General features: G+C 41.0%; 1 protein-coding gene across 3 annotated transcripts in view; it reads right to left on the reverse strand.

Annotated features, from left to right (window-relative positions):
• The window catches only part of adamtsl1 (ADAMTS like 1), a 124,906-nt gene that overhangs the window by 33,486 nt on the left and 76,841 nt on the right, over nucleotides 1-14,579 (reverse strand). For 2 of the 3 annotated variants that reach the window (XM_023965893.1, XM_023965892.1), the window contains exon 3: nucleotides 5,735-5,862. In XM_023965893.1, the coding sequence (XP_023821661.1) occupies nucleotides 5,735-5,862 (128 nt within the window). Of the gene's footprint in view, nucleotides 1-5,734; nucleotides 5,863-10,251; nucleotides 10,388-14,579 lie in introns of those variants that run through there. The other variant, XM_023965894.1, reaches the window with a different exon arrangement.

A 14,579-nucleotide genomic window follows, 5' to 3' on the forward strand; every position in this document is an offset into this window, starting at 1 on the left:
TAAAAGGAAAGTGTTTAGCCAATCACTGCTAGCTCCATGGAGAAAGTGGGTGTTTGTGTTAGCCTGGGGGCGGTGCTGGCAGTGCTGACTGTTCTTGGAAGGCAGATGTTCCTCACTTATCTATGTCTCAAAGTGAGAAGCCGCTCATTTTCGTGGATTGGGAGGGGCTGGTACTCAGAGAGCAGGTTTTTGGATGAAAACTCAGAAATGCATGAATGGATCAAAATACCACTTTAGGGTTGATTTTTGTAAGTAATTATACACTTAAAAACTCAAAAAAGTTCATTTTGCATGATAAAGGCCCCTTCACGTCTTCATTTGGTTTAAATTTGCCTTTAAAATGTCCTTATGAGAGTTAAGTTTAAGAGGAATTAAACTAAATAATCTAGAAACAATATCAACAGATGTTTGGTTGGGCGTAGTATTGCATTAATCAAATTCTCTCTATGCACTATAGTTTTTTGCAGGTACTCCATCTGCATCACACTTTCAGTAAATCCTACCAGGGTTCACTTACAACAAAGACCATCTTTTCTTGTGAACACAGGTTTGCTTGTTTGGCTTGTTACCAGAGTTTTATGGTTAAATTCCAGCTGGATTCATCAGTTTGGGATTTTTGGTGCTGAATAAAACAGGACTATCTGAGTGCTTCTATGATCTTCAAATAAAGTTTACTAAGAGAATAGAATTTTGTACAATCAAGATTTTTTTCTTTACATATTCAAATCTGGTACTATTTTTAGAGTTTGGGTAAGTTTTTCTGCCTTTTTTTTTAAACACGTGTCCTTTTAACAAATAATTTTTTCAGTTTCCACTGCAGGTTTTTAAAACCTTTTTCAACTTCTTTAAATATAGAAAGAAAACCAGTCAGCAGGAAAAATGTAGTTGTCACACATGGGTGTGACCAACACATCATTTGGTGGTTTAATCCTCCAATCCGACCCATTAATGCTTAGTGTCAATTAGAGAGGCAATGGGTCCCATTTTTAGAGTCTTTGGTATGACTTGAATGTAGATTCATGCGCCATTCATATCATGGCGCACACTCTTCCACTAGGCCACTGAGTTAATGAACTTCAAGTAATAGCAGATTGTAAGGAACATATGGTCTTTGCTAAACTTTGATGTTGTTAGAGGAATTTTGAACTCCCATTCTTGAGAAATTGCAATAACATCACTTGGCCACCAGATGTTCCTGTTATTTTTGTTGTTGTTTGTAATTAGTTTCTAAATTGAAGTCTTTAACCCCTAAAAACTGGTAATGTTACCAGTGACACCTATAAAACACACGCTTCTTGACATACTGTAACTCTTTGTCCGTTTACGCTATCAATGTGAATCAACGTGACTTCGATCATGAGAAAAGTGACTTTGCACCAATGTTCAAAACATTACTAATATAAAGTGTTGCATAACAGTGCAGAGTCGCTATTCTCTACAACAGAATAAGCTGAATTACACTGATTGCGTAAATGGTTGAAGAGTTACAGTAGTCGGAAGAATGTAAACACTGGAGCTAAAGGTACGGTGCTATGGGGTTAAGTATCAAATGAAGCTACAATTCATTTCCTGTTGTGTGTATTCCAGAAACAGTGCTATAGGTATCTCCAAAGAATAATAGAAAAGTCACAAATTTAATATATACAATGATCATGTATATCAATTTATTTGAATGAAATCCCTTAAATTCTGTTTTTTACAAATGTCTGTTGTTGATCATATTTAAAAGTAGTTGCCTGACACAGGATTTCTTGTTTTTTTGGAAACCAAAAGGTACTAAACAGATGTAAGTCAATTAAAACCCATTGGACAGCACTTCAGCAGTGGTCCAGATTGAGCAGACGCAGGGATTCATAAAGGGCTGAGTCTGTTGAAGACATTGGAACAGATCTGGATCCAGTCTGACCAGAACCATGACGCTCACAGCTTTTTAAAAAAAAGTGTTCCTTTGTGCTTTTCTGTGGAGGGATTTACAGCCATTGACAGTGACACTGGGTCCACCCCATTATCCGAGACCACAGTGGAAACTTATCAACTGATATTTAGAGTTCTGGAACTTCAGAGGAATTCCAGTGTCTCTGAGGCTCGGCTATTCTGGAATCAGGATGTCGCAGGGCTTGCACTCACACATGAGAAAGCCTTTAAGATTTTTTTTTTTCATGTATTATTTGAGAGAGTGCAAAGAGTGGATGTGGAGCGTGTGGCATGGCAGGAACATTAGAGCCTGTGACAGATCCAGACGGGCCCCCGTGCCAAGCCAAACAGCGGGTCATGGGGCCAGAACCCAAACGCGAGACTTTCAAAGACCGAGAGCCGAGAGACAGGTAGCAAAGAGCGGTGTTGAAATTCACACTGGGACCAATAATATATAAAGCTGACATAAAAAGAAGCGGACGAATAAAACAAATTTCCTTTTTCATTTCCGTCTTGCCGTTTTGGAAGTTCCAACACAGAGGCTGAGCAGCGGCGGGGCCAGTAGGCCGGGATTCATCATAGTGTCACCATAAGTTAGTGGAAAAACAATGAGGTTGAAATATCACAAGGTCTGGAGCACAGAACACATAGCTCACACTGTGACTGGGTTCTGCCAAATGACACAAAGAGACACACAACTACGCAGCGCACAAAAACAACAGCCTCACTTCTAAATGTAGCAACTTCTGAAATTATTATTATTAAATTCAACATTTCCCAGCAGAGAAAAAAAAACCTTTTATGCCATCCCCTGTAATCTTTGCTTGAATACTGACATTTACTATAAAAATAATTATGTTCTTTCTGAAAATATTTCCTTAAGACTTTTTTCAGGGGAAAGATTTGTTATTGATCAGATTTAAGAAAGTGCAAGCAAATCAGTTCTATAGAGCACAAAAAAAGACTTTACTGTAAACCCCGTTTGGACAAAAAAATGTTTATTTTAACATCAGAGCTGCTGTCGGCGACAGCAAAATAACACCCGCTCTATACCTACAGCGTAATTAACCTCACTCCAACGGATTCTAACGTAGATAAAAGCAGCTTTCGACCAACATGCAACACTCTACGATAGTAAAGTAACTTTACGTTAGTAAAACTGTTGCTTATGTAAACACTTCACTACTTTTTTCAGCTTCAGAATCTGTTGGAATTACGTTAATTGCATAAACTGAAGAGTTTCTTCGGTTCAAAGAAAGTCAACACTGGAGTTATGGTCCCACTCTGATCATCTTTTGTTCTGTTGTTAAAACCTTCCCCGTGGTTTTTTAATTTAGATTATGCTGCCCAAATCAAAGAACCTGTCGTTTTCTAGGACATAGTGTCTCCAGAGCGGCAGGAGTTCAATCGAAATTCCCCTCTTAGTTGTGGGCAGGACTGTTGCCGATGAGCAACCCCGCCCCCCGTTGCCCTCTTCGCTGCTGAGAGCTCTCTGTTTAAGCAGAGGAGTGGTATTTTCTACGCCACAAAGATACATTTTTTAAAACAGCTTTTTTTTTTGTCTTTATGATTTACACAATTTGAACAAAGAAATACACAGAAATTCCATATTAAGATTAATTTTCTTCAGAAGTTTTACTTCTGAGTTTATCTATTTATTTTTTCTCGTGGCAGGAGTTCCAATTAATCTGAACAAATCCGTCGTTTCGTGTTGATTTAAATGTGGCCTGAGATGGGTGTACAAGAGAAAAACAGCAGAGGAGGGAGTCTGTTCTCCGTCAGCCTCGCAGGCGGTGGTCCCCAGTTGGAGACAGAATCTTGGTGCCAGGCCCAAGCTAACTGGATGGGATGCCTTTGAGAAAATTGCCTTTGAATAGCTCAGCAGCTAAAAATAGACTTTGAAACCAAACTATCGCAGTTGCTTAATGTCACACCCTTAAATTTCAAGCCTTTAGATCATACAGAGAGTTTTTTTCACTTTTTATTATGATGAGAAGATTAACAAGTTTTTGTAATTTATCTTCTGCTTGACTTTACCCCAAAACATCAAAGTGAAGTTAGGCTAAACAACTATTAAAACTTAAAATTGTTCGAGGGGCAATTTTCTCGTAGTGACACCTAATCCATCTGTTCACATGTTGCTTCCAAGCCGGCAGTCTGCTGGCATTGTAATTGAGGCCGCTGTGCTGATGGGATAAATGAGGACCAGGTGATCCGTCTGCACATGCACCGTCGTGTATGTATGTCGGAGCGATAAGCTCTCTGTGTAACGTGTGTTTATAAAAAGTCATAGTTGGAGGGATGTGAGGTCTTTTTTGATGCCAAGACTTGTGTGGATTTTTTTTTTATGACAGTGTTTGATTTGCCACCAGACGTTGGGCCTAAGCTTCCCGTTCCCATGCTCCAGAGGAGCAGGTCAGGAGGATGGTTTTCTAAAACCCCCCTGGTCACTACAGCTGACGTCTAAGCCTGAATGAAGAGGTCTTTCTACACACTTTAACCTCAAAAACCTCTTGAATCATCAAGTGCTTTACCATCCAGTAGCCTGAGCTAAAAATATCCACACAGGCAAAAAGGAAGTGTTGATATGAAGTAAGCAGCCCAAAAAAAGCAACTGATGTCAGTTTTTACAGAGCGGGACAGAGGAGGTCTGGCACCTTTAGGTTTTGGACGGTCTACTGTTTCATGCAGTGACTGGTTTGTGATCCTTTTCTACTTTGATATGTGCCGTTTTTTCACTTTGCCTTTGCTCAAACGGGTTGTGTTTTGATCTTTCTATTCACTGGAGTCCCCCTCTGAAGCCCCCTCAGCGGTGACGGACCCGTGACTTCAGTAGCATACCTCACCGGCCACCTTTAGCCAAGTGAGCAATACGTTCTGGGAACAGTAAAAATGAAGGAATGCGGTGAAGTCAGCCTGCTGCTATTTCCCAGTCTATAAATGTGACAACGTTTGTATGGAAAACATACCCTCTCAGTCCTTTTTCTGCCTCACTTGCCCATCAAATCTAGTTGTAATTCGCCATTTTAGCCGCTCCACCGGCATGAATCCTAAAGATCACTTAGTTAGCCTGGAGCTCAGGCAAGCAGGTGTCTTTGCCGTGAAGCTGACGCGATCCTAATGTTTGCAGAGCCTCAAAGCCCTACCACGTCGTAGAACTCCTGAAAGGGACCAGAACCTGCTAGAACACACTGGTCTGATTCGTTAGAAAAAAACACGACAGGGAAATCGGGGAAAATGAACAATCATCGGGCCTTTCACTGACGGACTCGGAGTTTATGCTTGCTCCTTGGCCAACTTTGGCATGAGTTCTGAACGCTCCCATAAGGAATGGAACAAGTGGATTGTGGGGATTTACTCACTGTGTTAGAAATACGACCTGGAACTTTGAGAGTGGGGCGGCTTTTAAAAGGCAATCAATCCAGGCTCGGATCAGTCCAACAACAAGATTACCTCACACGGTGAATGAACTTGTGTTACCAAGCTGCCCAATGGAGGTTTCCATTTATGGAAAGGTCAGCGGGTTCTTACTTCGTTTTAAATCATATCCTCCTCTTTTGTAATCATTATTTAATGACTGAGATGCATTGGAGGGCAGCTCACTCTATGATATAAAAAAAACTGTTATTTTATGTCTAGGCTTCTTGTAAGAATAATTTCCTTGTCATTTTTCCCTATTATTGAGATCCTCTCGGGCCTCATTCAAACGCAGTCCACTTTGCAAAAAAAAAGGACAGAAGACCAGAACGTACCTCAGAAATGAAAGAATGCAGACGAGGATGAAAGATGGATCAGTCAACTGTGTGAGAGGCGTCCTTACTTGGAGCTGAGGCATCGTCTGAGGGAGTAGGAGGCTCCACCGCCGCAAGTCCTAGAGCACTCGCTCCATGACCCCCAGGCATCCCACAGCGTGTCCCTGTCCTCCTCTGACCGGGCCGTCCGGGAGCTCTACACACCAGAGGAGAGATCTTAGACAAACCTTTCAACTTCAAACCAATGCTTGTCTGTCTTCCCTCAATGGTCAAACATATTAAGCTACAAACACACCGGGCTAAATGCACATTCTTGAATATGTGTTTAGCCACTAGTGTTCACACTGGACAAACAGGGAAGGGCTTCTTTTTTAATTCTTCTGCTGTTTACTAGCACTTGTCCACCACCTCAAGTTGGTAGAGGTTTGGTGCATAATGTCAAAGTGGTGCAGATCTCATGAATCTCCGCGAATTAAAGGGGACGTCACCTATCCATCACTAACAAATCCGAGATCCCGATTGGTAAAAGTTTGACCTGGTTTAACTTGCGCATTCAATGTTGTGTGTGTAGAGCCCAAAAATGGTCATAGAAACGGCGCTGTGTGTGATCCTGAGAGTTTTTAACACGGAAGTCTGAAACGCTCATTTACATATACTTTTCATTAAAAGTGGTCCCTTGAACTCGCAATGTGAAGGTCACTTTAGACAAATCAGATACATTAACACTTCTGGTCCTTTTTTGCATTTTAAATATCTGTGTCATTTTTTAAATAAAGAAAAGTTTGTCCTCTCTCAAAGCTCTGTCCAAACTCTCATGCCTCCTTCCTTTAATTGCATGGTGCTGTGCTTGGCAGTAGAGTTAGGAATATAACTGCAGCACCCAAAACCAATATTATCTGAGGACAGCGTGCACCTCAGGTGTAGAGTGGCAGCCAAAAATCGAAGATTCTTCCTTCCTTCCTCTGCTTGTGCTCCAAATTGCCTCTCAAGATTCTTTTGGATTTTTAGAAGGCTTTACCTCAAACTCAAACTAAATGTAAAATGATTTGGATCCAGTAAAAGATTTGAATTACAGCAGTCAAACTCATCCGCTATAATTTAAGGCATAAAATCTTTTAACACTGTCAAACTGATTAAAACACTGCTTGCAATGACTATCTTAAAAAAAGATGGTCAAACCTGGTGAAACAGGCGTAAAAGAAAATATAATTCTCTTTCCGTAACCTGTTAAATGCATTGAAAAGCTGGAAAATAAATAAGAGAAGAAAAAAACATTGGCTCCAACAATGGGACAAATCATTCACTTCTATTGGCAGCAGGAATGTGGCTCTCTTGCATAGAGGTGTGAACACATTCAATCAAATAATCTGCCATTCAGCTGAAGTTTTAAGACTCTCGAAGGGAGCAGAGGAACACAAGAAAAATCGTTTTCCACGACGTAAACACTCAGAGAGTTTATTTTTATTTTAGTGCCGCTGAACGGTGGAGGAATATTTAAAGACGACACAAATGAAGCCATTGTGTGCTGCAGACAGCCTCCCATTGTGTGAACTTCACACCTTCAGATGGTGATGTAGTGTGAGAACTGTTTGGACATGGAAAGGAGTCATCCAACATCCTTTTACTTTCAACACCTTCAAAATGAAAGACTTATGAATGTACAGTATGACTAAAAAGAAAATAAAAGAGAATTAAGCATAGCATTACTAAAACCCGACATTTAATACTGTACATGTGTAAGCAGGCTGCGTTAAAATAGAAGCAATTGAAACATCGTATTTTCCGAACTAGAAGGCAATCTCGAAAGCCTTCATTTTTGTTCAAGAAACGACTTTTAGATAGATTAATTCTGGTTGTGTGTATTGATGTTGAAGCCATTTTGAGACGTATACTGCAAGTTGTCAAAATTGTATGTTGTGTTAATGTGAATAAGCTAATTTGCTAACGCATGCTGGCGTTGGACTGTTTTTTTGACGTGTTTCTAACAAGGTTGAGCGTTAGCGTAGTCACAATAACGCTTGTTTTAGTGGTATCAATAATTTTTTGGCCGTGTTGTAAACAAAGTTAGGAGTTACAGGTATTGCTAATATGCTAACGTTTCTAACGTGGCTAATGCTTCTGACGCGGCTAACGTGTAGCGTGTTACAAACAAGTTAAAAGAATTACTGTGAACAAACTTGATAAAGTCTGACTGACTGATGGATTAATCTCTGACTCTTGTCTCCCTTAGTGTCCTTACAGTATGATGAACCTTGTCTATGGCACAAGTTCGAAAATAGATCAATCACTGATGGCACGCCTTATCATCCTAATGGTATAATGGTATGGTAAATCAAGCTTCTCAAAGTATATGTACCATGTCTTCCCAAGCAGCTGTTTAACAGCCAAAAAAAGAAAAAGAGACCAATATATGGTTTCCATTCAGTCCAATGTAAAATACTCCAACCTTGGAGGAAAATGTACATCAAAACACAAAAGGTTGACTTCATTTGACTAGATTTAATCTTAATGGCAATTGTACTTAAGAGTTAAAGTTTATTAAAATGTTTTTATTTGTTTTTTTTTATTGTCTGGTAGCTTTTACCCTCCACAACTACTTTTCTGAGTGAATTGGCAACAGCCTCCAGCTGGCAGTCTCCTTTGTCCCACATATTTGACACTTTTATTTCAGAGTTCACTGCAAAGACAGTAATGACCACAGAGCTAAAATAAATAAATAAATAGAAGTAATACAAACCAATATGTCATATGTTCTGGCCTGCAGTTCTAGCTACGAAGCAGGCTGTTGTCATTGCAACTGATGAGGCTAAATTTGGGTGTGTCTCAGACCTTCACCGTATCAAATATCTCAAATTTGTTTCAAAGAAAAATGTCAACAAATTGTTTGAAGGGTAACTAACAAAAGTGTGACTAGACGATCAAATCATGTATCAAATAAATGGCATTACAAGCCCTTGTAAAAAGGCTGGTTAACATGTCTGTGACATTTTTTGGGTGAATTTAACACTACACTTTTTTTCTTTAATACATAAAAGATTAAAACGCTGGGTCTTCGCTGATCTGTGCACTTCTCGCATTTTTGACCCTGCTACTTGTAAATCTAAAATGCAAGCATTGGTAGCTAGACGGCAACACTGGCTTCTACAGAAATGTCTATTAGTAGTCAGTAGTCAAAAGAATGTCAACACTGAAGCTAAAGCTTTTGTGTTAAAGGGTTAACCCCCTTTTCCATAACAATTTTTATGAAAAAAAAGTTTAAAAAAAAAGGAAATCAATAAAGTTTTTGACACCAGGCATTCTTATTTTTGGAACATTTAACCTGGGAGTCAAAACCAGTATCCATTGGTGATTTAAGCAACTTTTTGGGCACTTCCTGTTTTTGGTCTTGGGTTCAGCTTTAAGTGCAGCTTGACTGGACCATGCAAACCATATGAGCTAATGAAACTTTGCACGCCAAGCGCTGACAAACGGAATGGTTATAAAGGAGCCGTCTTGAAGTGTCCTAACAGGAGTCATTTTGACCTCACTCAACCCAGCGGCACAGCAGTGGAGCTTCATCTAAAAAAGATGAATGGCTCCTGCAGAGGAGAGCACAAGGTAATAAAAGTCCTCTGATTATTTTCCTTGGGTCTTGGTAGCAAAAACAGCCCTCGTGGAGAGGGGCGGAGGCTCTACTATATTAGAAGTTCTTGGGGACTGATATAAATGTCTGTCAGCGCCGATGACGCCTGAGAAACAGCGGAGGCAAACAGAATAAGTGGAACGCGCAGTCAAACATTTCGGCAGTGGAGCGCAAGCCAGCTTACTTTGAGTGTTTGGATCCCAGTAAATAAACTCAAACCGTACTTTGAGCAGCCCGTTTGGGTGCCACTTTGGTTCCCCTTTGAAAAGCAATCAGTACATTTTGCACTCAATTACTACTAAGAGCTGATTGTTGCAAAGCCAAGGCGGCCGGGGGCAGAAAGAGGCCAGTGGGGAGAGAGGAAAGGAAGTCGGTGCATGATGGAGCGATGGGGATGAAGACGTTGCTTTGGCTGACTGTGCTGCGATTGTTCCCATGGAGGAGGCTCTTCGAGTTGGACGGATGTCCCTCTGTGATTTGGATCCGGTAATCAAAAGGTTCAGACATCAGCTCGGAGTCCTCCCAACTCAGGTTTTTCAACTGGACCACACGGTATCTTTGACGGAGCGGTTGGTGCAGCTCGCCATAACCTTGAGGAAACTCCCCAGGGTGGCACATGCCACAGTTTCACAGGAGGTGGTAAGAAACCACAAGATAGTAGATCTCCCTTCTACACTATAAATTCCTCAACGGGAGAAAAGAAACCCGACTCCGGTGCCCTCTCCTCAAGAAATGTGTCAAAACACACACAATAGCCGTTTTTTTAAAGTCAGAAAGACATTTGATAGTCACACATCTGCTCGATCCCTTTGCTTGAAAAGCCACTCAATGATAGCTTCTGAAGTTCAGACCATACAGATCTATTCAGAACTCATTGTTTTTTCTGCTCCAAAGACAGACATTTGAATGGACCTTAAAGACAGAAAAGGACATAGAGGAATGCCAGAGCAGTGGTGGTAGTACCAGAAGGAGAAGAGCTGTCACCAGAAGTCTGCTAGAAGAAAGCTGCAGCTCCATGCTTCTTCACAGTCTCCGGTTGTGTGTCCGATGCTCGTGGTCCTCCTCCACAGGTCCTTCCGCATGTCCTGCCTGCTCGCCCTTCGTCTCTGCTCTGAGTCACGGCCGCTCTTCCTCAGGAGTAGCATGTGCAGAGGGAGGGAGGGGAGGGAGGGAACGGAGGGGGCGTTTTTTTAAGTTTTTTTTTTAGTGTGTGATGGTGGGAAGTTGGGGGAAATAATCGGGAGAGGGGGGGACCCCGAGTGCCACGAGTCTTCAGGTCTGCCGCACCAGCCAATCAATAAACACGTCCCTTTCGAGCACGCTTATGCAAACAAGTACCCAAGCCAACTGCAGCACCGCAGACAGTAGGAAGAATGACTTGACAGACGCAGAAAAACACGTTTCTTTTCCTATCTTAGATCTTCGTCTGCTGTTTCTGCTTTTCCCTCATTTTCCCATTTTAACCCCTCATGCCAGTCGTCCTCTTTGGCCCCGGTGGTTTTCAAATCTACCAGATTTCCAGAGAGACTTCCAGAGGGGCCGCTGAACAGACCCTCATAAACAAGTTTACGTTTCCACGCATGAAGAGAAATGAGGTCGTACGTTTGGCACGACGTGGCCCTCTATGCAGCTCCAGCCAAAGATTGATTTTTTTTTTTCACAAAGAGAGGCCCATGTAAATGCTCTGAAGCTATCACGACAGGCCAGCGTGACTGCTTTTCTCTCTTGGTTTATGAGCTAAAGGTCTACTTCAATAGAGCCTTTCATAGCAGCCAGGGTTAACATTTACACCATGGAGGTGGGGAACGAGCCAGGTGTCCCCTGGAGGGACAAATCCCCATATTTCTTTTTTTAGAGAAGGCTTGTTAGGAGAGAGCACTCTTTGCACGGACAGACTTTCCGATGAAACTGTTGTTTCTATCAAGTTTTTGTAGCATTTTTCTGATCGTTGAGAACAGAAATAAAGAAAATTAAGCTAAAAATGGCATTTTGGAGTTTTTTTTTTAATTGAAAAAAAAAAACTCTTTCTTTTCCTCGTCTAAGCTGGCCTTCGGCTCGAAACTGTACGGATGGATAGCTCCAATTTTGCTCGCCATTTCTGTCGCACCTTTTAATGCTAGGTTTGGGTAGGTCTGCGCAATAAATCACAAATGTGTTGCAATATGGCAATATGCATAATAGCAAAAGACTGGACAAACCCCAATAAATGGTTACCTTAAATGTTACACATGCATTGGCAGAGAAACCATTGAGAAACCATTGTCCAAAAAGGCCCACTCTACCTACATTGTTCTTGATTTTTGTCTATATTAACTTTGGCCAGCATGACAAGAGAAGTAGAGAGACGTTCTGTGGTGTGTTTCCAAACATACAACATATAACTGACATACAAGTTTTCATCTGTCTCCTATTGAGATAACTTGCAGTATAAATTAAGCTACGTTCACTCTTATTTGAATAAAACTCTTCCAGTAAAATAGAGATGATGCTTTTTTTTCTTTGTTTGATATTTGTTTATATCAAATCACGCAGCCCTAGTTGGGGATGTGAGGGGCTGTAAGCTAGCAGGAGAGCGTGTAAACAGAGAGCTCTCAGCAACGAGGAGGGGAGGAGGGGGGGGGGGGGGTTGCTCTGCACCAACTGTCCCGCCCACAACTCAAGAGGTAAATTTCTGCTTCTCTGCAGAAACTATGTCATAGATAATGACACAGATTTGTTGATTTTCTCTAAAAACTGCACAATTATATAATATGAAATCATCATAACTAAAAGAACACTGGGAAAACTTTGAAAATAGTTCAAAAATGATTGGAGTGGGTCTTGGAAGCTAGGAGGAGGGTTTCCCGGCTTGGTTTCGAACGTTTTTCTCAAGAGGCCCAGCAGGTTTACACTGGCCCTCAAAGACAATAAACTTCAAAACTGGTGTCTATTAAAGCCGTCAGGAATGTGCTGGACATCAGGCGGCGGTGGGGAAGGATGGTCACATCTTCAACAGGCCGCTGCTGAGGCTGCGCACCATTTAAGCCCTAATCCACAACCTTCTGATATTTGCTTTAAGGGGAAATCCATCCCACCTTTGTGAATGTGCGCCTACTGAAAATAAACGGAGGCCGCAGCGCCGAGGCCCCCAGTTCAAAAACCAAATACCCCAGGAGGAAATGAATGTCTCTGATTGACACCGGCTTACAGCCACGTCTCTTCATCACAGCACTCCTGGAAATGTCCTCAGACTGTTCAAGCATTAATTCACAAGGATAGAGAGGTGACACGCAGATGATTAAGGCAGTTGTTGAGTTATTGGAAAGTTTAAATGTGATGATCCATGAATCAGATCTTAAGTGGTTGTTTGGCGTAAATTCACCTTTTTCCATCTATATTTTCACATTTTAAAGAAACTACAAAAACGTGCATTCGTTACTCTCACCTGGAAACCAGTCTTCTAATAAACTCTGTAATGAGGTCAGAAGATGTGTGAAAAACAAACAATCCCAAATGAAAATGGCCTCGATTGAAATGACATTAACAGCTTTTGACAGGTCTTCTGTGTTTTCTTTAAATAAATGAAGCCACACTGCTGGTTTCGTGGCGTTAAGGTCCAGTCTGACTGCATGAAACAGTTTATGTGAGAAAAAAATACAAAATTGTGTCTTTTGGTAATGTATTGATTCATGAAATTAATAAAAATAAGTGTTACATTTTAAACATTTTAAAATGATAAAAAAATCTATAATAATTGCGTTACTACTGTTTTTTTTAGCATAATCCTATATTTAAAAGTTAATCGTTGTTTAAAAACTAATTTGAAATTCTTTAATGTTTTTTTTCTTTAAAATAAAATTTAAAAATTTCTTTTTCTTTTTTAAATAGATGTATTTCTTTTCCTTTTATTCTCCATGCAAACACAGATTGAATTTGAATTTTCTTTAAGTATATGTAAAAATCCTAAAAGAACATGTTAAAAACACCACTTTTATTGAAGTGGGTCTTTAAATACAAGACAATCCAGAGCAGAAATGAGAGAAAACCCACCTGTCTGCTTCCAAATACATCCCAAAAGTTTTCAAACAAGTGAAAACAGTAGTTTGTATCTTCATAAAGAGGGAGCCAAGCATTAGCAGAGAGGGCAGGGTGTGATCTCGCTTAAGCGTGTCCCTAAAACTCCACGTGGAGCCTGCGGCCCAAAGGAGGGACATGGCACGTTGTTAAGAATCAGCCCCTGACATTTACTGCTTCCTGAGGCTCGTACACGTTTTCCCATCAGGCAATGCTCCGGCGGCTTTCTGCGGAAGGGCTTTCCCCATCCACCTCCATTCCACACAGCCCCTTCCCTCACCCATCAAAGCAGCAGTGACATTTTAAAGAGGGTATGAAAGGTGGGATGGGCATAAATTAGCCGAGGAAAGCCACTGGAGTCGGTTAAAGCGGCCTGCCACGGTGGGCTGGGAGGAAAGGGAGCGTGGGACCAAAATCCAGATCAGGCTAGGACTGTGGCTTATTTATGGACCAGCCAGCATCAGGCTGATCCCCCCCCCTATGTGCCACAGAACACAGACTGTATAACTCCATCATCTGGAAATTATAGGTTCTCGCAAAAGTTTGCACATGGCTTTCTAAAACTGTACCAAACTTGAGGAAATCAGTAAAACCAGATGGCTTTAAAGTGGGTACGACCACTGTGTTTACATTAACAGATGAGTGCAGCAGTAAGATCAACCCAGGCGGGATTTAAGGTTGGAGTTTCAGGAGCTGGTTTGAGCATCCAGCTGCTCTCTGTTTGGATTTGGTCGAAAACAGATTTAAAATCATTGAACTTCAGACGCCAGAAGACCAATTCTGCGGGTAGCAAACTTTCTATTCACCTCTCAAAGGTAAGAAAAACACAACTCATTTTTAGGATTTTTTGTTGTCATTCATCTATGTTGCTAGTAAAATGCTGTCAAGATAAAGATTTACCCTCCACACATTATATATTGTGACTTCCTGTTTACAACTAAATGTCTTTAAATCATTTTGGAGTTAATCTTGTTAGCGCAGGCACTAGCATAAATGCCACGGTTCTGCAAAGTGTTGAGACAGAAAATGAGTACAACTAACTTTTCTAAGTATCAGAGTGATTTTCACAAACGTTCTGCTGCAAAGTTTTGTTAGATCAGCAAAATGCAGCGTTTCTCCGCTTCAGAATCCGCTGCAGTTACATTAATTGCATAAACGGATGAAGAGCTAGCCAAAAACATGTCAACGCTGGAGCTAAAACTCTACTGTTAAAAGGTTAAAAACCAGAAAAAAACAAG

Source organism: Oryzias latipes, chromosome 18 (genome assembly GCF_002234675.1).
Source record: "Oryzias latipes chromosome 18, ASM223467v1".
Taxonomy (NCBI): domain Eukaryota; kingdom Metazoa; phylum Chordata; class Actinopteri; order Beloniformes; family Adrianichthyidae; genus Oryzias; species Oryzias latipes.